This window comes from Falco peregrinus, chromosome 3 (assembly GCF_023634155.1).
Source record: "Falco peregrinus isolate bFalPer1 chromosome 3, bFalPer1.pri, whole genome shotgun sequence".
NCBI classification, from domain to species: domain Eukaryota; kingdom Metazoa; phylum Chordata; class Aves; order Falconiformes; family Falconidae; genus Falco; species Falco peregrinus.
Window position 1 is genome coordinate 104410224 of NC_073723.1, and position 23941 is coordinate 104434164.

Sequence of the window (23941 nt, forward strand, 5' to 3'; positions counted from 1 at the left end):
GCCTCCTCCTCATCCTGCTGGCCATGTGCTGTCCTGCGTACGGCACATGGGACAGCTGTGGGTAAGTGGCCCGAGGCTCTGGGAGGGAGCTTGGGCAAGCCCTTGTGGGCTTGGCTGGAGGGCAGCCAGTGTGGGAGGCTCATTTCCTTGCCAGCACGCAGGCTGTTGGCAGTACTCACCTACGGGGCTAAAGCAGAAAGAGGCAGGGTGTGGACACACACGTGCCCCACAGGCTTCCCCAGCCCTGCTGGCCAGGCAGTGCCTTGTGGGGAGGGAAGACGGCTGACCGTGAGCCGTAGGGGCGCCAGCCATCCAGCAGGACACTATGGAGTTTCTCTTTACAGAGGGACCTGCGGGCTCCGGCCCACGGCTTTTCGGTATGGCACGTCGCGCGTCGTGGGTGGCACAGATGCCCTGGCAGGGGCCTGGCCCGGGATCGTCAGCATCCAGAATCCCTGGCAAGCGGGCACGGGTCATACCTGCGGAGGCTCCCTCATCAGCGCACAGTGGGTCCTGACAGCAGCCCACTGCTTCATCGAGGCCAGGTAAGGCGCCACCGGGAACGCGCATAGCCCCACAACACTAGCGCTTGCCCCGTTCGCAGCAGCACGGGCTACTCCTGCCCCGTTTCCTCGCAGGACACCCAGGGCCTGGGTGCTCCTTGAGCCTAAGGCACGCGAGGCCAGTCACACCCTCCCGAGCGCTGCTCTCCTCTCTCCCTCGTCAAGCGGAAGGCAGGGCAACGGCTGGGCTGCTGCAGCACGTGGCTGTGCTCCCTCTGAGTCCTCTCCCCATTTGCCTTCCAGCTACATCACCATGTGGCGCGTGGTGATCGGTGCCACGCGGCTGACTCAGCTGGGCCCTGAGGCCCAGGTGCGCAACATCAAGCGGCTGCTCCTTCACCAAGGCTACAGTAACATCACGCAGAGGAACGACATTGCCTTGCTGGAGCTGGACCAGCCTGTGCAGTGCAACGCCTACGTTCAGCTTGCCTGCGTGCCCGATGCCTCGCTGAGAGTCTCGCAGCTGAAAAACTGCTACGTCAGCGGCTGGGGTGCCACGACTGCAAGATGTGAGTACCGCGGAAGTACTCGTGTGCCGAGCGCAAGCTTGGCACGCTCGGGGCCATTGCTTGGGCTTCCTGACAGCAGAGGCCAGAGCCCGAGTCAGCCTGCGGGGACGTATGCCTCTTGAGAGATGGGCCTGAGCCCTTTCCCCAGAGCAAGGCGGAAGGCAAATGCCGCTATAACGCCTCTCAGGATGCAAAGCCAAGCGCGGGCGAGGCAAGGGATTCCGCCAGGCAGGGGAGGAGAAGTGCCAGTGAGCTGCTGCTTGCTAATTCCTTCCTGTGCTCGCAGCTGGACGATCAACGGATGTGCTGCAGGAGGCCCAGGTCCGCCTCATTGATGTCAACGTCTGTAACAGCAGCCGGTGGTACAGAGGGGCCATCCACACGCACAACGTCTGTGCTGGCTATCCGCAGGGCGGCATTGACACCTGCCAGGTAGGAGCGTGCTACGAGCCAAGCCCCGTAGCACAGGCAGCCCCGCCACACGCAACTACGCCAACATGGCCCGGCATGTGCTTGGCCTGGCCAGTGCCCCTCCCACTTCAGGTCCCCACCGCCGGGGGGGCTTATACCCCCTTCCCCATCGGCAGGCCCCTGCCCAGTGCCCCTCTTGTCCCAGAGGCATGGCACTCTGCCCAGAAAGCCCTCCTAGTGTTCCTGGCAGCCCATGGCTCCCCATCCCAAGCCTGCCACAGCTCTCTTCCACACACCCACCATCACCGTGCAGTGAGGAGAGCCAGCCCCACCTTACAAGCCCACCACCCCTTCCCAGGCAAGGCTCGCTCGACACAGCCTCGCTCTGCAGGGAACACAGCTCCGGCAGGTGCCGTCAGAGAGAAGGAGCCAACCCCCGTGCTGACGGTGGCCACCCAACAACCCCTTTGTCCTCTCTCCTCCTCTGCAGGGGGACGGCGGTGGGCCTCTCGTGTGCCAAGACAGCAGTGCAGACTACTTCTGGCTTGTTGGTGTCACCAGCTGGGGGAGAGGCTGTGCCCGAGCCAGGCAGCCCAGAGTCTACACCTCCACTCAGCACTTCTACGACTGGATCCTGCTACAGATGGGCCTGCGCCCAGCAGCGAGGGCTACTCCAACAGCACGCGCTTGGGGTCATTTTGTCACCACCTCAAGCCCCGTTCCGAGGCCAAGGCCCACAGCAGCGCAGTCGGGCGGCTCCTGCCCATTTCCAGTCCAGAAGCTGCTGGACTTCTTTAGCCGGCTGCAGGAGCTCCTGCAGTACCTAAGGGGAAAAACGGTGTGAGCAGCAGGACAAACAGCACGCAGGGCAGGCTGCAGTGTGCCACCACCGTTTCCTTTGGGGCAATGCCTGCCGATGCATAGGCCACCTCAGCGTCAAAGGACTGCTCTGCCCTGCGCCCGTGCTTCGGGACGCACACACCTGATGAGGCTGACCACACGCTTGAAATAAAAAGTTTCAGTGCTCAAGCGAACCAGGCTTCAGCTCAAGTCAGTCTCCTGTGCGAGGCAAGGACTTCCACGCCCGGCACCTGCCAAGCGAGGCAGGCTGCAGGCAGACAAGGCGGGCACAAAGGGAAAGAGTCCCTGCAAAGGGCTGAAAGTGGGCCTGCTCAGGGAGGAGGGGGAGGCTGCACTGGGGGAGGAAGGGAGCACAGGTCATCACGGGCTGGAGGGCTTGGGGAAAGGAGCTGGAAACACAGAACATCTTTGTCCAGCTCCTGGTGGGATCCCGCTGCGCTTGTGGATGAGCCACAAGTGACCTTGAAACTGGACTCTCATGACCCAGGACAGACGCGTCTGGAAAGACCCAAGGGTTGCACTGAGGATTTGGGGAAGGAGCTTGCCTTCGAGCCCCACATATGCCACAGACTTCATTTCCATTCTGTCATGTGAGGCATCTGTGAACACGCTGTGCTTTTGTATCTCAGGAGCAAACGTGTGCTGCTGTTTCACTGGTAGACATGCAATCCTGTTCCTGTCAATCCGGTTTGCCCTTCACATGCATTGTGCCAGTGTCTGTGTGCCTTTGTGTCTCTGGCTCTTTGGAATGCAGCAAGAGAAGCATGGGAAGAGCAGCTGCCACATCCCCCAGGCTGGGATAGGACCAGCCTCCCAGGTGCCCCCCTCATTCAGCTCTACCGGGCCTGACAGCAGAAATCCCCCCATGTAAAGGACAAGGTAGATGCAATGTCCTCTGCATATGCAAACACTTCCTGGTATATAATGTGGACCCTCGAGAACCGGGTGTGCATGTTAGGAGGAAAAATCCCCCATGCGCCCAGAGCAGCATTAAACTGCTGTCAGCTTTCCAAACTCTCCTTTGCCTGGGAGAGTTTTCCCACTTACGATTGTTGGGAAGAGAATCTGGTGACCCAGATGGGACCCGCTTTCCAGAACCTCGACAGACCACAGGGATTGTGAGGACTCCAAGCACACGCCAGAGTATTTGTGGGGAGGCCCTGCGATTCCCTGGCCGGGTGAGTCTCCGTGACAGCTCTTTGGGATAACGGCGACATTGGTCATAAATGCTGAGGCTGCTTACAAAGATGTCGTACCGCATTGTGGGTTAGAGTCCCACCGGGCTATTTGAAGTGCAACTTGTGTAATCCATATGCTATAGACGGGGATGCGCAGAACCCGGATACTCGCTATTGCTAATCTGCACCTCTCTTGGATTTTATTTGCTGGATTTTGCCTCTGTTCAGTTTTGTTTGCCAGGTTTTGTTTAGCTATTGGATGTATGAGCTTTTGAAACGTTGTGGCATGGGACCTGGACATTCTACTGGAGTGGAGGTTCTTCAGCGTTCTCCTTTGGGGTGTCTATTAAGACACGGGAGCAAGATTGAGGGTGACCCTTTCACACAGAAAAAGTGGACAGACTCTTGTCATCACTGGTGGCCCTTGTATACCTCAGATGATTAGGAGAAACGGCCTAGGAAGGGAAGCATAAACTCTGCTACGGTATGGCAATTGGTGTTGTTTTGGTAGACGTGAAGGAAAATGGCATGAAGTCCCATAAGTGGATCTGGGGTTTTTGCCACATATGCCACAGACTTCATTTCCATCCTGTGTCGCGGTTTAACCCCGGCCGGCAACCAAACGCTACCGGCAACCAAACGCCACGCAGCCACTTGCACACTCCCCCCCCCCCCGGAGGGGTGGGGAGGAGAATCAGAAAGCAATGTAAAGCTGGAGGGTTGACATAAGAACAATGTAATAATTTAAACAGAAGAAAGAGTGAAGAACAACAGTAACAATACCAAGAAGAAGAAGAATAACAACAACAACAATAACGATTAGGATGGAAAGGTGGCGGAAAAGGGTAAAATCAAAAGGAAGGGAGAAGGAAAAAAAGGAAATGATGCCCAGTACAACTGCTCACCACCCGCTGACCGATGCCCAGCCAGTCCCTGAGCAAGAATCCCCCCGCCAGCTAACCCTCCAAGTTTCTATACCAAGCATGATGTCCCACGGGACGGAATACCTCTGTGGCTGGTTCAGGTCAGCTGACCTGCCTGTGTCCCTTCCCAGTCTCTTGTGCCCCTCCAGCACTCTGGCTGGCAAGGCCCAAGAAACCAAAAAGGCCTTGACTTAGCAGAAACGCTAGGCAGCAACAACCGAAAACATCAGTGCGGCTACCAACATTGTTCTCACATCATAGCCAAAACACAGCACTTCACTAGCTACGAAGAAGAAAGTTAACTCCATGCCAGCTGAAACCAGGACACGGGGCCATCTCCTACTCGGCATGTGCTGCACAGGTCTTTGTAGCCTTCTTGATTGGTGCTGACGTGCGGAATCAAACTCTACAACTCAAGGAGGCTTATCAAGCAGGTATGTTTATCGGGGCTCCGGCTGCAAGGGGGATCGCTCCTCCTCACTTGCACACCCAGGGCTTAAGTAAGCAGATCCCTATTACACAGAAGCATACATATTCATTAGATTCCCGAGAAAAGGCGGGGTTATTACCATTCGGTCCAGGAACTCGGTATCATAAGCCTCCTCACTCTGGCGCGGGTGCATTGACACCTGCTGGTCCTGGGCTGGGCTCTCTGGGAGGAAGGCTCGCACCCTTCCTCAGGGTGTACTTTTCCCTTTGGCGCGCAGTGCTGAGGAGTCCACACCAGCAAGCGCAGAGCCAGGTTGTACTGGTTCTCTTCCCGGCTCGTACATCTTGCAGACAACATAGTTCTTGCCTACAACGTAGCTAGTCGATCGGTATCGACACGTGCAGACCGTAGTGTCCTTGTTAGTCAGTCCGTTAAACACAAGTGCTGAAGCACCAGTTGCAAGGTCTGCATATTTACCGAATGATTTTCAGCTTGAACTATCTCTGTGCAGAGTCTTTACTTCTGAGCGTCATGGCCTGTGACCGCCTTGCTGCCATCCGAAAAGCCCTGCACACTGGGACCCTCCTAGGTGGCAGAGCTTGTGTCCACACGGCAGCAGCTGCCTTGGGCCAGGGGGTTGCCCAGCCCAGCAGCACCGGGAAGTGTGGAATTGAAACCGGGAGCGAAGCCGCTAAGACAAAACCAGTATCCTATGAAGTTGGAATCCTGGCTCAGACTGGAGCCTAGAAGTCATAATTGCCTAAAACAGGGGTTGTTGCAAAGCCACATGCCCAGGAGCAGCATGTAGTACAACTTCTAAGGGCTGTTAATCAAATAGCGATTGACCGACACCCGGTGCTGCCTAATCCTCCCACTTTCTTAACAGCGACAGGGGATTCTAATGTCTGTTTTACAGCATTGGACTTCGAAGGCGCCTTCTTTGGCATTCTGATTGTATGTCCTCGGCCGTGCGTAGCAGGTGCCACAGCTGCCCTCTTCAGTGTTGGTCCAGAACCGCAATCCAACCCAGAGAGAGCAGGGACACGAAGCCTGCCAGAGGGCGTTGCTGTGGCTGACATAGCCAGTGAGGACTGTGCTGCGTGTGCCTTTCCCTGTGCTGCGTGCAGGAAGGTTGGCACTGCTGGGCTAGGTTTGGCTTATTTGGCTTGCCCACTCACTGCTTGCCTGCCACGACCATCAAAAGAGTGTCTCTTCAAGAGCCAAGCACGCGCGTGCTGCCTCTAGTGGTTGCGTTCTCTGTTGTGTGTCTCTTTATTGGGCAGGAGCAGGTGGCAAAGGGCCGCTGAGAGCAGGGCGGCAGTGACCTTCGCAAAGAGGCTGCGCCGCCACGCTTGGTTTTTCCTGTGAGCTGTTAGCAGGCAGAGCCGGGAGCCAGGCGCTGCTGCCTGCCACGGGGCCTGCCCACCCTCATCGCGCAAAGGGAGCATTCCGCGGGGCTCTGTGGGGGCTGTGCGATCCCAGCTCCTGCCTCCCGTCCTGCTCGGAACCCCTCCTGTTGCCCCCCCTCCCCGCAGAGGCCACCACGCCCAGCCCCGTGGCAACCAGCCACTCTGTGACATCACCCCCGGGGCCAAGGGCATCCTGAGCAACGCGAGTTCGGGGGGCAGTATGTTGGCGGCTGCACTGGCGGTGACAAGCCCTCCTCCTTGCAGCTGCCACGTGTCACTGGCAGGGATGGATTTGCTGCGCCTCCTCCTCATCCTGCTGGCCATGTGCTGTCCTGCGTACGGCACATGGGACAGCTGTGGGTAAGTGGCCCGAGGCTCTGGGAGGGAGCCTGGGCAAGCCCTTGTGGGCTTGGCTGGAGGGCAGCCAGTGTGGGAGGCTCATTTCCTTGCCAGCACGCAGGCTGTTGGCAGTACTCACCTACGGGGCTAAAGCAGAAAGAGGCAGGGTGTGGACACACACGTGCCCCACAGGCTTCCCCAGCCCTGCTGGCCAGGCAGCGCCTTGTGGGGAGGGAAGACGGCTGACCGTGAGCCGTAGGGGCGCCAGCCATCCAGCAGGACACTATGGAGTTTCTCTTTACAGAGGGACCTGCGGGCTCCGGCCCACGGCTTTTCGGTATGGCACGTCGCGCGTCGTGGGTGGCACAGATGCCCTGGCAGGGGCCTGGCCCGGGATCGTCAGCATCCAGAATCCCTGGCAAGCGGGCACGGGTCATACCTGCGGAGGCTCCCTCATCAGCGCACAGTGGGTCCTGACAGCAGCCCACTGCTTCATCGAGGCCAGGTAAGGCGCCACCGGGAACGCGCATAGCCCCACAACACTAGCGCTTGCCCCGTTCGCAGCAGCACGGGCTACTCCCGCCCCGTTTCCTCGCAGGACACCCAGGGCCTGGGTGCTCCTTGAGCCTAAGGCACGCGAGGCCAGTCACACCCTCCCGAGCGCTGCTCTCCTCTCTCCCTCGTCAAGCGGAAGGCAGGGCAACGGCTGGGCTGCTGCAGCACGTGGCTGTGCTCCCTCTGAGTCCTCTCCCCATTTGCCTTCCAGCTACATCACCATGTGGCGCGTGGTGATCGGTGCCACGCGGCTGACTCAGCTGGGCCCTGAGGCCCAGGTGCGCAACATCAAGCGGCTGCTCCTTCACCAAGGCTACAGTAACATCACGCAGAGGAACGACATTGCCTTGCTGGAGCTGGACCAGCCTGTGCAGTGCAACGCCTACGTTCAGCTTGCCTGCGTGCCCGATGCCTCGCTGAGAGTCTCGCAGCTGAAAAACTGCTACATCAGCGGCTGGGGTGCCACGACTGCAAGATGTGAGTACCGCGGAAGTACTCGTGTGCCGAGCGCAAGCTTGGCACGCTCGGGGCCATTGCTTGGGCTTCCTGACAGCAGAGGCCAGAGCCCGAGTCAGCCTGCGGGGACGTATGCCTCTTGAGAGATGGGCCTGAGCCCTTTCCCCAGAGCAAGGCGGAAGGCAAATGCCGCTATAACGCCTCTCAGGATGCAAAGCCAAGCGCGGGCGAGGCAAGGGATTCCGCCAGGCAGGGGAGGAGAAGTGCCAGTGAGCTGCTGCTTGCTAATTCCTTCCTGTGCTCGCAGCTGGACGATCAACGGATGTGCTGCAGGAGGCCCAGGTCCGCCTCATTGATGTCAACGTCTGTAACAGCAGCCGGTGGTACAGAGGGGCCATCCACACGCACAACGTCTGTGCTGGCTATCCGCAGGGCGGCATTGACACCTGCCAGGTAGGAGCGTGCTACGAGCCAAGCCCCGTAGCACAGGCAGCCCCGCCACACGCAACTACGCCAACATGGCCCGGCATGTGCTTGGCCTGGCCAGTGCCCCTCCCACTTCAGGTCCCCACCGCCGGGGGGGCTTATACCCCCTTCCCCATCGGCAGGCCCCTGCCCAGTGCCCCTCTTGTCCCAGAGGCATGGCACTCTGCCCAGAAAGCCCTCCTAGTGTTCCTGGCAGCCCATGGCTCCCCATCCCAAGCCTGCCACAGCTCTCTTCCACACACCCACCATCACCGTGCAGTGAGGAGAGCCAGCCCCACCTTACAAGCCCACCACCCCTTCCCAGGCAAGGCTCGCTCGACACAGCCTCGCTCTGCAGGGAACACAGCTCCGGCAGGTGCCGTCAGAGAGAAGGAGCCAACCCCCGTGCTGACGGTGGCCACCCAACAACCCCTTTGTCCTCTCTCCTCCTCTGCAGGGGGACGGCGGTGGGCCTCTCGTGTGCCAAGACAGCAGTGCAGACTACTTCTGGCTTGTTGGTGTCACCAGCTGGGGGAGAGGCTGTGCCAGAGCCAGGCAGCCCGGAGTCTACACCTCCACTCAGCACTTCTACGACTGGATCCTGCTACAGATGGGCCTGCGCCCAGCAGCGAGGGCTACTCCAACAGCACGCGCTTGGGGTCATTTTGTCACCACCTCAAGCCCCGTTCCGAGGCCAAGGCCCACAGCAGCGCAGTCGGGCGGCTCCTGCCCATTTCCAGTCCAGAAGCTGCTGGACTTCTTTAGCCGGCTGCAGGAGCTCCTGCAGTACCTAAGGGGAAAAACGGTGTGAGCAGCAGGACAAACAGCACGCAGGGCAGGCTGCAGTGTGCCACCACCGTTTCCTTTGGGGCAATGCCTGCCGATGCATAGGCCACCTCAGCGTCAAAGGACTGCTCTGCCCTGCGCCCGTGCTTCGGGACGCACACACCTGATGAGGCTGACCACACGCTTGAAATAAAAAGTTTCAGTGCTCAAGCGAACCAGGCTTCAGCTCAAGTCAGTCTCCTGTGCGAGGCAAGGACTTCCACGCCCGGCACCTGCCAAGCGAGGCAGGCTGCAGGCAGACAAGGCGGGCACAAAGGGAAAGAGTCCCTGCAAAGGGCTGAAAGTGGGCCTGCTCAGGGAGGAGGGGGAGGCTGCACTGGGGGAGGAAGGGAGCACAGGTCATCACGGGCTGGAGGGCTTGGGGAAAGGAGCTGGAAACACAGAACATCTTTGTCCAGCTCCTGGTGGGATCCCGCTGCGCTTGTGGATGAGCCACAAGTGACCTTGAAACTGGACTCTCATGACCCAGGACAGACGCGTCTGGAAAGACCCAAGGGTTGCACTGAGGATTTGGGGAAGGAGCTTGCCTTCGAGCCCCACATATGCCACAGACTTCATTTCCATTCTGTCATGTGAGGCATCTGTGAACACGCTGTGCTTTTGTATCTCAGGAGCAAACGTGTGCTGCTGTTTCACTGGTAGACATGCAATCCTGTTCCTGTCAATCCGGTTTGCCCTTCACATGCATTGTGCCAGTGTCTGTGTGCCTTTGTGTCTCTGGCTCTTTGGAATGCAGCAAGAGAAGCATGGGAAGAGCAGCTGCCACATCCCCCAGGCTGGGATAGGACCAGCCTCCCAGGTGCCCCCCTCATTCAGCTCTACCGGGCCTGACAGCAGAAATCCCCCCATGTAAAGGACAAGGTAGATGCAATGTCCTCTGCATATGCAAACACTTCCTGGTATATAATGTGGACCCTCGAGAACCGGGTGTGCATGTTAGGAGGAAAAATCCCCCATGCGCCCAGAGCAGCATTAAACTGCTGTCAGCTTTCCAAACTCTCCTTTGCCTGGGAGAGTTTTCCCACTTACGATTGTTGGGAAGAGAATCTGGTGACCCAGATGGGACCCGCTTTCCAGAACCTCGACAGACCACAGGGATCGTGAGGACTCCAAGCACACGCCAGAGTATTTGTGGGGAGGCCCTGCGATTCCCTGGCCGGGTGAGTCTCCATGACAGCTCTTTGGGATAACGGCGACATTGGTCATAAATGCTGAGGCTGCTTACAAAGATGTCGTACCGCATTGTGGGTTAGAGTCCCACCGGGCTATTTGAAGTGCAACTTGTGTAATCCATATGCTATAGACGGGGATGCGCAGAACCCGGATACTCGCTATTGCTAATCTGCACCTCTCTTGGATTTTATTTGCTGGATTTTGCCTCTGTTCAGTTTTGTTTGCCAGGTTTTGTTTAGCTATTGGATGTATGAGCTTTTGAAACGTTGTGGCATGGGACCTGGACATTCTACTGGAGTGGAGGTTCTTCAGCGTTCTCCTTCGGGGTGTCTATTAAGACACGGGAGCAAGATTGAGGGTGACCCTTTCACACAGAAAAAGTGGACAGACTCTTGTCATCACTGGTGGCCCTTGTATACCTCAGATGATTAGGAGAAACGGCCTAGGAAGGGAAGCATAAACTCTGCTACGGTATGGCAATTGGTGTTGTTTTGGTAGACGTGAAGGAAAATGGCATGAAGTCCCATAAGTGGATCTGGGGTTTTTGCCACATATGCCACAGACTTCATTTCCATCCTGTGTCGCGGTTTAACCCCGGCCGGCAACCAAACGCTACCGGCAACCAAACGCCACGCAGCCACTTGCACACTCCCCCCCCCCCGGAGGGGTGGGGAGGAGAATCAGAAAGCAATGTAAAGCTGGAGGGTTGACATAAGAACAATGTAATAATTTAAACAGAAGAAAGAGTGAAGAACAACAGTAACAATACCAAGAAGAAGAAGAATAACAACAACAACAATAACGATTAGGATGGAAAGGTGGCGGAAAAGGGTAAAATCAAAAGGAAGGGAGAAGGAAAAAAAGGAAATGATGCCCAGTACAACTGCTCACCACCCGCTGACCGATGCCCAGCCAGTCCCTGAGCAAGAATCCCCCCGCCAGCTAACCCTCCAAGTTTCTATACCAAGCATGATGTCCCACGGGACGGAATACCTCTGTGGCTGGTTCAGGTCAGCTGACCTGCCTGTGTCCCTTCCCAGTCTCTTGTGCCCCTCCAGCACTCTGGCTGGCAAGGCCCAAGAAACCAAAAAGGCCTTGACTTAGCAGAAACGCTAGGCAGCAACAACCGAAAACATCAGTGCGGCTACCAACATTGTTCTCAAATCATAGCCAAAACACAGCACTTCACTAGCTACGAAGAAGAAAGTTAACTCCATGCCAGCTGAAACCAGGACACGGGGCCATCTCCTACTCGGCATGTGCTGCACAGGTCTTTGTAGCCTTCTTGATTGGTGCTGACGTGCGGAATCAAACTCTACAACTCAAGGAGGCTTATCAAGCAGGTATGTTTATCGGGGCTCCGGCTGCAAGGGGGATCGCTCCTCCTCACTTGCACACCCAGGGCTTAAGTAAGCAGATCCCTATTACACAGAAGCATACATATTCATTAGATTCCCGAGAAAAGGCGGGGTTATTACCATTCGGTCCAGGAACTCGGTATCATAAGCCTCCTCACTCTGGCGCGGGTGCATTGACACCTGCTGGTCCTGGGCTGGGCTCTCTGGGAGGAAGGCTCGCACCCTTCCTCAGGGTGTACTTTTCCCTTTGGCGCGCAGTGCTGAGGAGTCCACACCAGCAAGCGCAGAGCCAGGTTGTACTGGTTCTCTTCCCGGCTCGTACATCTTGCAGACAACATAGTTCTTGCCTACAACGTAGCTAGTCGATCGGTATCGACACGTGCAGACCGTAGTGTCCTTGTTAGTCAGTCTGTTAAACACAAGTGCTGAAGCACCAGTTGCAAGGTCTGCATATTTACCGAATGATTTTCAGCTTGAACTATCTCCGTGCAGAGTCTTTACTTCTGAGCGTCATGGCCTGTGACCGCCTTGCTGCCATCCGAAAAGCCCTGCACACTGGGACCCTCCTAGGTGGCAGCACTTGTGTCCACATGGCAGCAGCTGCCTTGGGCCAGGGGGTTGCTCAGCCCAGCAGCACCGGGAAGTGTGGAATTGAAACCGGGAGCGAAGCCGCTAAGACAAAACCAGTATCCTATGAAGTTGGAATCCTGGCTCGGACTGGAGCCTAGAAGTCATAATTGCCTAAAACAGGGGTTGTTGCAAAGCCACATGCCCAGGAGCAGCATGTAGTACAACTTCTAAGGGCTGTTAATCAAATAGCGATTGACCGACACCCGGTGCTGCCTAATCCTCCCACTTTCTCAACAGCGACAGGGGATTCTAATGTCTGTTTTACAGCATTGGACTTCGAAGGCGCCTTCTTTGGCATTCTGATTGTATGTCCTCGGCCGTGCGTAGCAGGTGCCACAGCTGCCCTCTTCAGTGTTGGTCCAGAACCGCAATCCAACCCAGAGAGAGCAGGGACACGAAGCCTGCCAGAGGGCGTTGCTGTGGCTGACATAGCCAGTGAGGACTGTGCTGCGTGTGCCTTTCCCTGTGCTGCGTGCAGGAAGGTTGGCACTGCTGGGCTAGGTTTGGCTTATTTGGCTTGCCCACTCACTGCTTGCCTGCCACGACCATCAAAAGAGTGTCTCTTCAAGAGCCAAGCACGCGCGTGCTGCCTCTAGTGGTTGCGTTCTCTGTTGTGTGTCTCTTTATTGGGCAGGAGCAGGTGGCAAAGGGCCGCTGAGAGCAGGGCGGCAGTGACCTTCGCAAAGAGGCTGCGCCGCCACGCTTGGTTTTTCCTGTGAGCTGTTAGCAGGCAGAGCCGGGAGCCAGGCGCTGCTGCCTGCCACGGGGCCTGCCCACCCTCATCGCGCAAAGGGAGCATTCCGCGGGGCTCTGTGGGGGCTGTGCGATCCCAGCTCCTGCCTCCCGTCCTGCTCGGAACCCCTCCTGTTGCCCCCCCTCCCCGCAGAGGCCACCACGCCCAGCCCCGTGGCAACCAGCCACTCTGTGACATCACCCCCGGGGCCAAGGGCATCCTGGGCAACGTGAGTTCGGGGGGCAGTATGTTGGCGGCTGCACTGGCGGTGACAAGCCCTCCTCCTTGCAGCTGCCACGTGTCACTGGCAGGGATGGATTTGCTGCGCCTCCTCCTCATCCTGCTGGCCATGTGCTGTCCTGCGTACGGCACATGGGACAGCTGTGGGTAAGTGGCCCGAGGCTCTGGGAGGGAGCCTGGGCAAGCCCTTGTGGGCTTGGCTGGAGGGCAGCCAGTGTGGGAGGCTCATTTCCTTGCCAGCACGCAGGCTGTTGGCAGTACTCACCTACGGGGCTAAAGCAGAAAGAGGCAGGGTGTGGACACACACGTGCCCCACAGGCTTCCCCAGCCCTGCTGGCCAGGCAGCGCCTTGTGGGGAGGGAAGACGGCTGACCGTGAGCCGTAGGGGCGCCAGCCATCCAGCAGGACACTATGGAGTTTCTCTTTACAGAGGGACCTGCGGGCTCCGGCCCACGGCTTTTCGGTATGGCACGTCGCGCGTCGTGGGTGGCACAGATGCCCTGGCAGGGGCCTGGCCCGGGATCGTCAGCATCCAGAATCCCTGGCAAGCGGGCACGGGTCATACCTGCGGAGGCTCCCTCATCAGCGCACAGTGGGTCCTGACAGCAGCCCACTGCTTCATCGAGGCCAGGTAAGGCGCCACCAGGAACGCGCATAGCCCCACAACACTAGCGCTTGCCCCGTTCGCAGCAGCACGGGCTACTCCCGCCCCGTTTCCTCGCAGGACACCCAGGGCCTGGGTGCTCCTTGAGCCTAAGGCACGCGAGGCCAGTCACACCCTCCCGAGCGCTGCTCTCCTCTCTCCCTCGTCAAGCGGAAGGCAGGGCAACGGCTGGGCTGCTGCAGCACGTGGCTGTGCTCCCTCTGAGTCCTCTCCCCATTTGCCTTCCAGCTACATCACCATGTGGCGCGTGGTGATCGGTGCCACGCGGCTGACTCAGCTGGGCCCTGAGGCCCAGGTGCGCAACATCAAGCGGCTGCTCCTTCACCAAGGCTACAGTAACATCACGCAGAGGAACGACATTGCCTTGCTGGAGCTGGACCAGCCTGTGCAGTGCAACGCCTACGTTCAGCTTGCCTGCGTGCCCGATGCCTCGCTGAGAGTCTCGCAGCTGAAAAACTGCTACATCAGCGGCTGGGGTGCCACGACTGCAAGATGTGAGTACCGCGGAAGTACTCGTGTGCCGAGCGCAAGCTTGGCACGCTCGGGGCCATTGCTTGGGCTTCCTGACAGCAGAGGCCAGAGCCCGAGTCAGCCTGCGGGGACGTATGCCTCTTGAGAGATGGGCCTGAGCCCTTTCCCCAGAGCAAGGCGGAAGGCAAATGCCGCTATAATGCCTCTCAGGATGCAAAGCCAAGCGCGGGCGAGGCAAGGGATTCCGCCAGGCAGGGGAGGAGAAGTGCCAGTGAGCTGCTGCTTGCTAATTCCTTCCTGTGCTCGCAGCTGGACGATCAACGGATGTGCTGCAGGAGGCCCAGGTCCGCCTCATTGATGTCAACGTCTGTAACAGCAGCCGGTGGTACAGAGGGGCCATCCACACGCACAACGTCTGTGCTGGCTATCCGCAGGGCGGCATTGACACCTGCCAGGTAGGAGCGTGCTACGAGCCAAGCCCCGTAGCACAGGCAGCCCCGCCACACGCAACTACGCCAACATGGCCCGGCATGTGCTTGGCCTGGCCAGTGCCCCTCCCACTTCAGGTCCCCACCGCCGGGGGGGCTTATACCCCCTTCCCCATCGGCAGGCCCCTGCCCAGTGCCCCTCTTGTCCCAGAGGCATGGCACTCTGCCCAGAAAGCCCTCCTAGTGTTCCTGGCAGCCCATGGCTCCCCATCCCAAGCCTGCCACAGCTCTCTTCCACACACCCACCATCACCGTGCAGTGAGGAGAGCCAGCCCCACCTTACAAGCCCACCACCCCTTCCCAGGCAAGGCTCGCTCGACACAGCCTCGCTCTGCAGGGAACACAGCTCCGGCAGGTGCCGTCAGAGAGAAGGAGCCAACCCCCGTGCTGACGGTGGCCACCCAACAACCCCTTTGTCCTCTCTCCTCCTCTGCAGGGGGACGGCGGTGGGCCTCTCGTGTGCCAAGACAGCAGTGCAGACTACTTCTGGCTTGTTGGTGTCACCAGCTGGGGGAGAGGCTGTGCCAGAGCCAGGCAGCCCGGAGTCTACACCTCCACTCAGCACTTCTACGACTGGATCCTGCTACAGATGGGCCTGCGCCCAGCAGCGAGGGCTACTCCAACAGCACGCGCTTGGGGTCATTTTGTCACCACCTCAAGCCCCGTTCCGAGGCCAAGGCCCACAGCAGCGCAGTCGGGCGGCTCCTGCCCATTTCCAGTCCAGAAGCTGCTGGACTTCTTTAGCCGGCTGCAGGAGCTCCTGCAGTACCTAAGGGGAAAAACGGTGTGAGCAGCAGGACAAACAGCACGCAGGGCAGGCTGCAGTGTGCCACCACCGTTTCCTTTGGGGCAATGCCTGCCGATGCATAGGCCACCTCAGCGTCAAAGGACTGCTCTGCCCTGCGCCCGTGCTTCGGGACGCACACACCTGATGAGGCTGACCACACGCTTGAAATAAAAAGTTTCAGTGCTCAAGCGAACCAGGCTTCAGCTCAAGTCAGTCTCCTGTGCGAGGCAAGGACTTCCACGCCCGGCACCTGCCAAGCGAGGCAGGCTGCAGGCAGACAAGGCGGGCACAAAGGGAAAGAGTCCCTGCAAAGGGCTGAAAGTGGGCCTGCTCAGGGAGGAGGGGGAGGCTGCACTGGGGGAGGAAGGGAGCACAGGTCATCACGGGCTGGAGGGCTTGGGGAAAGGAGCTGGAAACACAGAACATCTTTGTCCAGCTCCTGGTGGGATCCCGCTGCGCTTGTGGATGAGCCACAAGTGACCTTGAAACTGGACTCTCATGACCCAGGACAGACGCGTCTGGAAAGACCCAAGGGTTGCACTGAGGATTTGGGGAAGGAGCTTGCCTTCGAGCCCCACATATGCCACAGACTTCATTTCCATTCTGTCATGTGAGGCATCTGTGAACACGCTGTGCTTTTGTATCTCAGGAGCAAACGTGTGCTGCTGTTTCACTGGTAGACATGCAATCCTGTTCCTGTCAATCCGGTTTGCCCTTCACATGCATTGTGCCAGTGTCTGTGTGCCTTTGTGTCTCTGGCTCTTTGGAATGCAGCAAGAGAAGCATGGGAAGAGCAGCTGCCACATCCCCCAGGCTGGGATAGGACCAGCCTCCCAGGTGCCCCCCTCATTCAGCTCTACCGGGCCTGACAGCAGAAATCCCCCCATGTAAAGGACAAGGTAGATGCAATGTCCTCTGCATATGCAAACACTTCCTGGTATATAATGTGGACCCTCGAGAACCGGGTGTGCATGTTAGGAGGAAAAATCCCCCATGCGCCCAGAGCAGCATTAAACTGCTGTCAGCTTTCCAAACTCTCCTTTGCCTGGGAGAGTTTTCCCACTTACGATTGTTGGGAAGAGAATCTGGTGACCCAGATGGGACCCGCTTTCCAGAACCTCGACAGACCACAGGGATCGTGAGGACTCCAAGCACACGCCAGAGTATTTGTGGGGAGGCCCTGCGATTCCCTGGCCGGGTGAGTCTCCATGACAGCTCTTTGGGATAACGGCGACATTGGTCATAAATGCTGAGGCTGCTTACAAAGATGTCGTACCGCATTGTGGGTTAGAGTCCCACCGGGCTATTTGAAGTGCAACTTGTGTAATCCATATGCTATAGACGGGGATGCGCAGAACCCGGATACTCGCTATTGCTAATCTGCACCTCTCTTGGATTTTATTTGCTGGATTTTGCCTCTGTTCAGTTTTGTTTGCCAGGTTTTGTTTAGCTATTGGATGTATGAGCTTTTGAAACGTTGTGGCATGGGACCTGGACATTCTACTGGAGTGGAGGTTCTTCAGCGTTCTCCTTCGGGGTGTCTATTAAGACACGGGAGCAAGATTGAGGGTGACCCTTTCACACAGAAAAAGTGGACAGACTCTTGTCATCACTGGTGGCCCTTGTATACCTCAGATGATTAGGAGAAACGGCCTAGGAAGGGAAGCATAAACTCTGCTACGGTATGGCAATTGGTGTTGTTTTGGTAGACGTGAAGGAAAATGGCATGAAGTCCCATAAGTGGATCTGGGGTTTTTGCCACATATGCCACAGACTTCATTTCCATCCTGTGTCGCGGTTTAACCCCGGCCGGCAACCAAACGCTACCGGCAACCAAACGCCACGCAGCCACTTGCACACTCCCCCCCCCCCCGGAGGGGTGGGGAGGAGAATCAGAAAGCAATGTAAAGCTGGAGGGTTGACATAAGAACAATGTAATAATTTAAACAGAAGAAAGAGTGAAGAACAACAGTAACAATACCAAGAAGAAGAAGAATAACAACAACAACAATAACGATTAGGATGGAAAGGTGGCGGAAAAGGGTAAAATCAAAAGGAAGGGAGAAGGAAAAAAAGGAAATGATGCCCAGTACAACTGCTCACCACCCGCTGACCGATGCCCAGCCAGTCCCTGAGCAAGAATCCCCCCGCCAGCTAACCCTCCAAGTTTCTATACCAAGCATGACGTCCCACGGGACGGAATACCTCTGTGGCTGGTTCAGGTCAGCTGACCTGGCTGTGTCCCTTCCCAGTCTCTTGTGCCCCTCCAGCACTCTGGCTGGCAAGGCCCAAGAAACCAAAAAGGCCTTGACTTAGCAGAAACGCTAGGCAGCAACAACCGAAAACATCAGTGCGGCTACCAACATTGTTCTCACATCATAGCCAAAACACAGCACTTCACTAGCTACGAAGAAGAAAGTTAACTCCATGCCAGCTGAAACCAGGACACGGGGCCATCTCCTACTCGGCATGTGCTGCACAGGTCTTTGTAGCCTTCTTGATTGGTGCTGACGTGCGGAATCAAACTCTACAACTCAAGGAGGCTTATCAAGCAGGTATGTTTATCGGGGCTCCGGCTGCAAGGGGGATCGCTCCTCCTCACTTGCACACCCAGGGCTTAAGTAAGCAGATCCCTATTACACAGAAGCATACATATTCATTAGATTCCCGAGAAAAGGCGGGGTTATTACCATTCGGTCCAGGAACTCGGTATCATAAGCCTCCTCACTCTGGCGCGGGTGCATTGACACCTGCTGGTCCTGGGCTGGGCTCTCTGGGAGGAAGGCTCGCACCCTTCCTCAGGGTGTACTTTTCCCTTTGGCGCGCAGTGCTGAGGAGTCCACACCAGCAAGCGCAGAGCCAGGTTGTACTGGTTCTCTTCCCGGCTCGTACATCTTGCAGACAACATAGTTCTTGCCTACAACGTAGCTAGTCGATCGGTATCGACACGTGCAGACCGTAGTGTCCTTGTTAGTCAGTCTGTTAAACACAAGTGCTGAAGCACCAGTTGCAAGGTCTGCATATTTACCGAATGATTTTCAGCTTGAACTATCTCCGTGCAGAGTCTTTACTTCTGAGCGTCATGGCCTGTGACCGCCTTGCTGCCATCCGAAAAGCCCTGCACACTGGGACCCTCCTAGGTGGCAGCACTTGTGTCCACATGGCAGCAGCTGCCTTGGGCCAGGGGGTTGCTCAGCCCAGCAGCACCGGGAAGTGTGGAATTGAAACCGGGAGCGAAGCCGCTAAGACAAACCCAGTATCCTATGAAGTTGGAATCCTGGCTCGGACTGGAGCCTAGAAGTCATAATTGCCTAAAACAGGGGTTGTTGCAAAGCCACATTCCCAGGAGCAGCATGTAGTACAACTTCTAAGGGCTGTTAATCAAATAGCGATTGACCGACACCCGGTGCTGCCTAATCCTCCCACTTTCTCAACAGCGACAGGGGATTCTAATGTCTGTTTTACAGCATTGGACTTCGAAGGCGCCTTCTTTGGCATTCTGATTGTATGTCCTCGGCCGTGCGTAGCAGGTGCCACAGCTGCCCTCTTCAGTGTTGGTCCAGAACCGCAATCCAACCCAGAGAGAGCAGGGACACGAAGCCTGCCAGAGGGCGTTGCTGTGGCTGACATAGCCAGTGAGGACTGTGCTGCGTGTGCCTTTCCCTGTGCTGCGTGCAGGAAGGTTGGCACTGCTGGGCTAGGTTTGGCTTATTTGGCTTGCCCACTCACTGCTTGCCTGCCACGACCATCAAAAGAGTGTCTCTTCAAGAGCCAAGCACGCGCGTGCTGCCTCTAGTGGTTGCGTTCTCTGTTGTGTGTCTCTTTATTGGGCAGGAGCAGGTGGCAAAGGGCCGCTGAGAGCAGGGCGGCAGTGACCTTCGCAAAGAGGCTGCGCCGCCACGCTTGGTTTTTCCTGTGAGCTGTTAGCAGGCAGAGCCGGGAGCCAGGCGCTGCTGCCTGCCACGGGGCCTGCCCACCCTCATCGCGCAAAGGGAGCATTCCGCGGGGCTCTGTGGGGGCTGTGCGATCCCAGCTCCTGCCTCCCGTCCTGCTCGGAACCCCTCCTGTTGCCCCCCCTCCCCGCAGAGGCCACCACGCCCAGCCCCGTGGCAACCAGCCACTCTGTGACATCACCCCCGGGGCCAAGGGCATCCTGAGCAACGCGAGTTCGGGGGGCAGTATGTTGGCGGCTGCACTGGCGGTGACAAGCCCTCCTCCTTGCAGCTGCCACGTGTCACTGGCAGGGATGGATTTGCTGCGCCTCCTCCTCATCCTGCTGGCCATGTGCTGTCCTGCGTACGGCACATGGGACAGCTGTGGGTAAGTGGCCCGAGGCTCTGGGAGGGAGCCTGGGCAAGCCCTTGTGGGCTTGGCTGGAGGGCAGCCAGTGTGGGAGGCTCATTTCCTTGCCAGCACGCAGGCTGTTGGCAGTACTCACCTACGGGGCTAAAGCAGAAAGAGGCAGGGTGTGGACACACACGTGCCCCACAGGCTTCCCCAGCCCTGCTGGCCAGGCAGCGCCTTGTGGGGAGGGAAGACGGCTGACCGTGAGCCGTAGGGGCGCCAGCCATCCAGCAGGACACTATGGAGTTTCTCTTTACAGAGGGACCTGCGGGCTCCGGCCCACGGCTTTTCGGTATGGCACGTCGCGCGTCGTGGGTGGCACAGATGCCCTGGCAGGGGCCTGGCCCGGGATCGTCAGCATCCAGAATCCCTGGCAAGCGGGCACGGGTCATACCTGCGGAGGCTCCCTCATCAGCGCACAGTGGGTCCTGACAGCAGCCCACTGCTTCATCGAGGCCAGGTAAGGCGCCACCGGGAACGCGCATAGCCCCACAACACTAGCGCTTGCCCCGTTCGCAGCAGCACGGGCTACTCCCGCCCCGTTTCCTCGCAGGACACCCAGGGCCTGGGTGCTCCTTGAGCCTAAGGCACGCGAGGCCAGTCACACCCTCCCGAGCGCTGCTCTCCTCTCTCCCTCGTCAAGCGGAAGGCAGGGCAACGGCTGGGCTGCTGCAGCACGTGGCTGTGCTCCCTCTGAGTCCTCTCCCCATTTGCCTTCCAGCTACATCACCATGTGGCGCGTGGTGATCGGTGCCACGCGGCTGACTCAGCTGGGCCCTGAGGCCCAGGTGCGCAACATCAAGCGGCTGCTCCTTCACCAAGGCTACAGTAACATCACGCAGAGGAACGACATTGCCTTGCTGGAGCTGGACCAGCCTGTGCAGTGCAACGCCTACGTTCAGCTTGCCTGCGTGCCCGATGCCTCGCTGAGAGTCTCACAGCTGAAAAACTGCTACGTCAGCGGCTGGGGTGCCACGACTGCAAGATGTGAGTACCGCGGAAGTACTCGTGTGCCGAGCGCAAGCTTGGCACGCTCGGGGCCATTGCTTGGGCTTCCTGACAGCAGAGGCCAGAGCCCGAGTCAGCCTGCGGGGACGTATGCCTCTTGAGAGATGGGCCTGAGCCCTTTCCCCAGAGCAAGGCGGAAGGCAAATGCCGCTATAACGCCTCTCAGGATGCAAAGCCAAGCGCGGGCGAGGCAAGGGATTCCGCCAGGCAGGGGAGGAGAAGTGCCAGTGAGCTGCTGCTTGCTAATTCCTTCCTGTGCTCGCAGCTGGACGATCAACGGATGTGCTGCAGGAGGCCCAGGTCCGCCTCATTGATGTCAACGTCTGTAACAGCAGCCGGTGGTACAGAGGGGCCATCCACACGCACAACGTCTGTGCTGGCTATCCGCAGGGCGGCATTGACACCTGCCAGGTAGGAGCGTGCTACGAGCCAAGCCCCGTAGCACAGGCAGCCCCGCCACACGCAACTACGCCAACATGGCCCGGCATGTGCTTGGCCTGGCCAGTGCCCCTCCCACTTCAGGTCCCCACCGCCGGGGGGGCTTATACCCCCTTCCCCATCGGCAGGCCCCTGCCCAGTGCCCCTCTTGTCCCAGAGGCATGGCACTCTGCCCAGAAAGCCCTCCTAGTGTTCCTGGCAGCCCATGGCTCCCCATCCCAAGCCTGCCACAGCTCTCTTCCACACACCCACCATCACCGTGCAGTGAGGAGAGCCAGCCCCACCTTACAAGCCCACCACCCCTTCCCAGGCAAGGCTCGCTCGACACAGCCTCGCTCTGCAGGGAACACAGCTCCGGCAGGTGCCGTCAGAGAGAAGGAGCCAACCCCCGTGCTGACGGTGGCCACCCAACAACCCCTTTGTCCTCTCTCCTCCTCTGCAGGGGGACGGCGGTGGGCCTCTCGTGTGCCAAGACAGCAGTGCAGACTACTTCTGGCTTGTTGGTGTCACCAGCTGGGGGAGAGGCTGTGCCAGAGCCAGGCAGCCCGGAGTCTACACCTCCACTCAGCACTTCTACGACTGGATCCTGCTACAGATGGGCCTGCGCCCAGCAGCGAGGGCTACTCCAACAGCACGCGCTTGGGGTCATTTTGTCACCACCTCAAGCCCCGTTCCGAGGCCAAGGCCCACAGCAGCGCAGTCGGGCGGCTCCTGCCCATTTCCAGTCCAGAAGCTGCTGGACTTCTTTAGCCGGCTGCAGGAGCTCCTGCAGTACCTAAGGGGAAAAACGGTGTGAGCAGCAGGACAAACAGCACGCAGGGCAGGCTGCAGTGTGCCACCACCGTTTCCTTTGGGGCAATGCCTGCCGATGCATAGGCCACCTCAGCGTCAAAGGACTGCTCTGCCCTGCGCCCGTGCTTCGGGACGCACACACCTGATGAGGCTGACCACACGCTTGAAATAAAAAGTTTCAGTGCTCAAGCGAACCAGGCTTCAGCTCAAGTCAGTCTCCTGTGCGAGGCAAGGACTTCCACGCCCGGCACCTGCCAAGCGAGGCAGGCTGCAGGCAGACAAGGCGGGCACAAAGGGAAAGAGTCCCTGCAAAGGGCTGAAAGTGGGCCTGCTCAGGGAGGAGGGGGAGGCTGCACTGGGGGAGGAAGGGAGCATAGGTCATCACGGGCTGGAGGGCTTGGGGAAAGGAGCTGGAAACACAGAACATCTTTGTCCAGCTCCTGGTGGGATCCCGCTGCGCTTGTGGATGAGCCACAAGTGACCTTGAAACTGGACTCTCATGACCCAGGACAGACGCGTCTGGAAAGACCCAAGGGTTGCACTGAGGATTTGGGGAAGGAGCTTGCCTTCGAGCCCCACATATGCCACAGACTTCATTTCCATTCTGTCATGTGAGGCATCTGTGAACACGCTGTGCTTTTGTATCTCAGGAGCAAACGTGTGCTGCTGTTTCACTGGTAGACATGCAATCCTGTTCCTGTCAATCCGGTTTGCCCTTCACATGCATTGTGCCAGTGTCTGTGTGCCTTTGTGTCTCTGGCTCTTTGGAATGCAGCAAGAGAAGCATGGGAAGAGCAGCTGCCACATCCCCCAGGCTGGGATAGGACCAGCCTCCCAGGTGCCCCCCTCATTCAGCTCTACCGGGCCTGACAGCAGAAATCCCCCCATGTAAAGGACAAGGTAGATGCAATGTCCTCTGCATATGCAAACACTTCCTGGTATATAATGTGGACCCTCGAGAACCGGGTGTGCATGTTAGGAGGAAAAATCCCCCATGCGCCCAGAGCAGCATTAAACTGCTGTCAGCTTTCCAAACTCTCCTTTGCCTGGGAGAGTTTTCCCACTTACGATTGTTGGGAAGAGAATCTGGTGACCCAGATGGGACCCGCTTTCCAGAACCTCGACAGACCACAGGGATCGTGAGGACTCCAAGCACACGCCAGAGTATTTGTGGGGAGGCCCTGCGATTCCCTGGCCGGGTGAGTCTCCGTGACAGCTCTTTGGGATAACGGCGACATTGGTCATAAATGCTGAGGCTGCTTACAAAGATGTCGTACCGCATTGTGGGTTAGAGTCCCACCGGGCTATTTGAAGTGCAACTTGTGTAATCCATATGCTATAGACGGGGATGCGCAGAACCCGGATACTCGCTATTGCTAATCTGCACCTCTCTTGGATTTTATTTGCTGGATTTTGCCTCTGTTCAGTTTTGTTTGCCAGGTTTTGTTTAGCTATTGGATGTATGAGCTTTTGAAACGTTGTGGCATGGGACCTGGACATTCTACTGGAGTGGAGGTTCTTCAGCGTTCTCCTTCGGGGTGTCTATTAAGACACGGGAGCAAGATTGAGGGTGACCCTTTCACACAGAAAAAGTGGACAGACTCTTGTCATCACTGGTGGCCCTTGTATACCTCAGATGATTAGGAGAAACGGCCTAGGAAGGGAAGCATAAACTCTGCTACGGTATGGCAATTGGTGTTGTTTTGGTAGACGTGAAGGAAAATGGCATGAAGTCCCATAAGTGGATCTGGGGTTTTTGCCTTAAGAAATGGTTGTGGGTTTGGGGGGGGTTTTTTGCCTTAAGAAATCTCACAGGATTTCCTCGCAGGATCCCCTCACAGGGCCTCCCCCCTCCGTTTTCAGACCATGC

At 57.9% G+C, this 23941-nt stretch overlaps 4 protein-coding genes across 4 annotated transcripts; all 4 read left to right on the top strand.

The window, feature by feature from the left end:
- The first annotated feature begins 816 nt into the window (after positions 1-816).
- Positions 817-2327, top strand: LOC129784096 (acrosin-like). The gene is made up of 3 exons (XM_055799892.1): positions 817-1072; positions 1359-1504; positions 1974-2327. The coding sequence occupies exons 1-3, from the start codon at positions 817-819 to the stop codon at positions 2325-2327; spliced, it is 756 nt and encodes a 251-aa protein (XP_055655867.1).
- A 3079-nt stretch (positions 2328-5406) lies between these two features.
- LOC129784097 (acrosin-like) lies at positions 5407-8910 on the top strand. Its single transcript, XM_055799893.1, has 6 exons — positions 5407-5537; positions 6411-6506; positions 7027-7128; positions 7390-7676; positions 7942-8087; positions 8557-8910. The coding sequence occupies exons 1-6, from the start codon at positions 5407-5409 to the stop codon at positions 8908-8910; spliced, it is 1116 nt and encodes a 371-aa protein (XP_055655868.1).
- A 3078-nt stretch (positions 8911-11988) lies between these two features.
- Positions 11989-15492, top strand: LOC129784098 (acrosin-like). The gene is made up of 6 exons (XM_055799894.1): positions 11989-12046; positions 12993-13068; positions 13609-13710; positions 13972-14258; positions 14524-14669; positions 15139-15492. Exons 1-6 carry the CDS (start codon positions 11989-11991, stop codon positions 15490-15492), a joined length of 1023 nt encoding a protein of 340 aa, XP_055655869.1.
- Positions 15493-19735: 4243 nt separating this feature from the next.
- On the top strand, positions 19736-22075 carry LOC129784099 (acrosin-like). The gene is made up of 5 exons (XM_055799895.1): positions 19736-19786; positions 20022-20293; positions 20555-20829; positions 21107-21252; positions 21722-22075. Exons 1-5 carry the CDS (start codon positions 19736-19738, stop codon positions 22073-22075), a joined length of 1098 nt encoding a protein of 365 aa, XP_055655870.1.
- The last annotated feature ends 1866 nt before the right edge of the window (positions 22076-23941 follow it).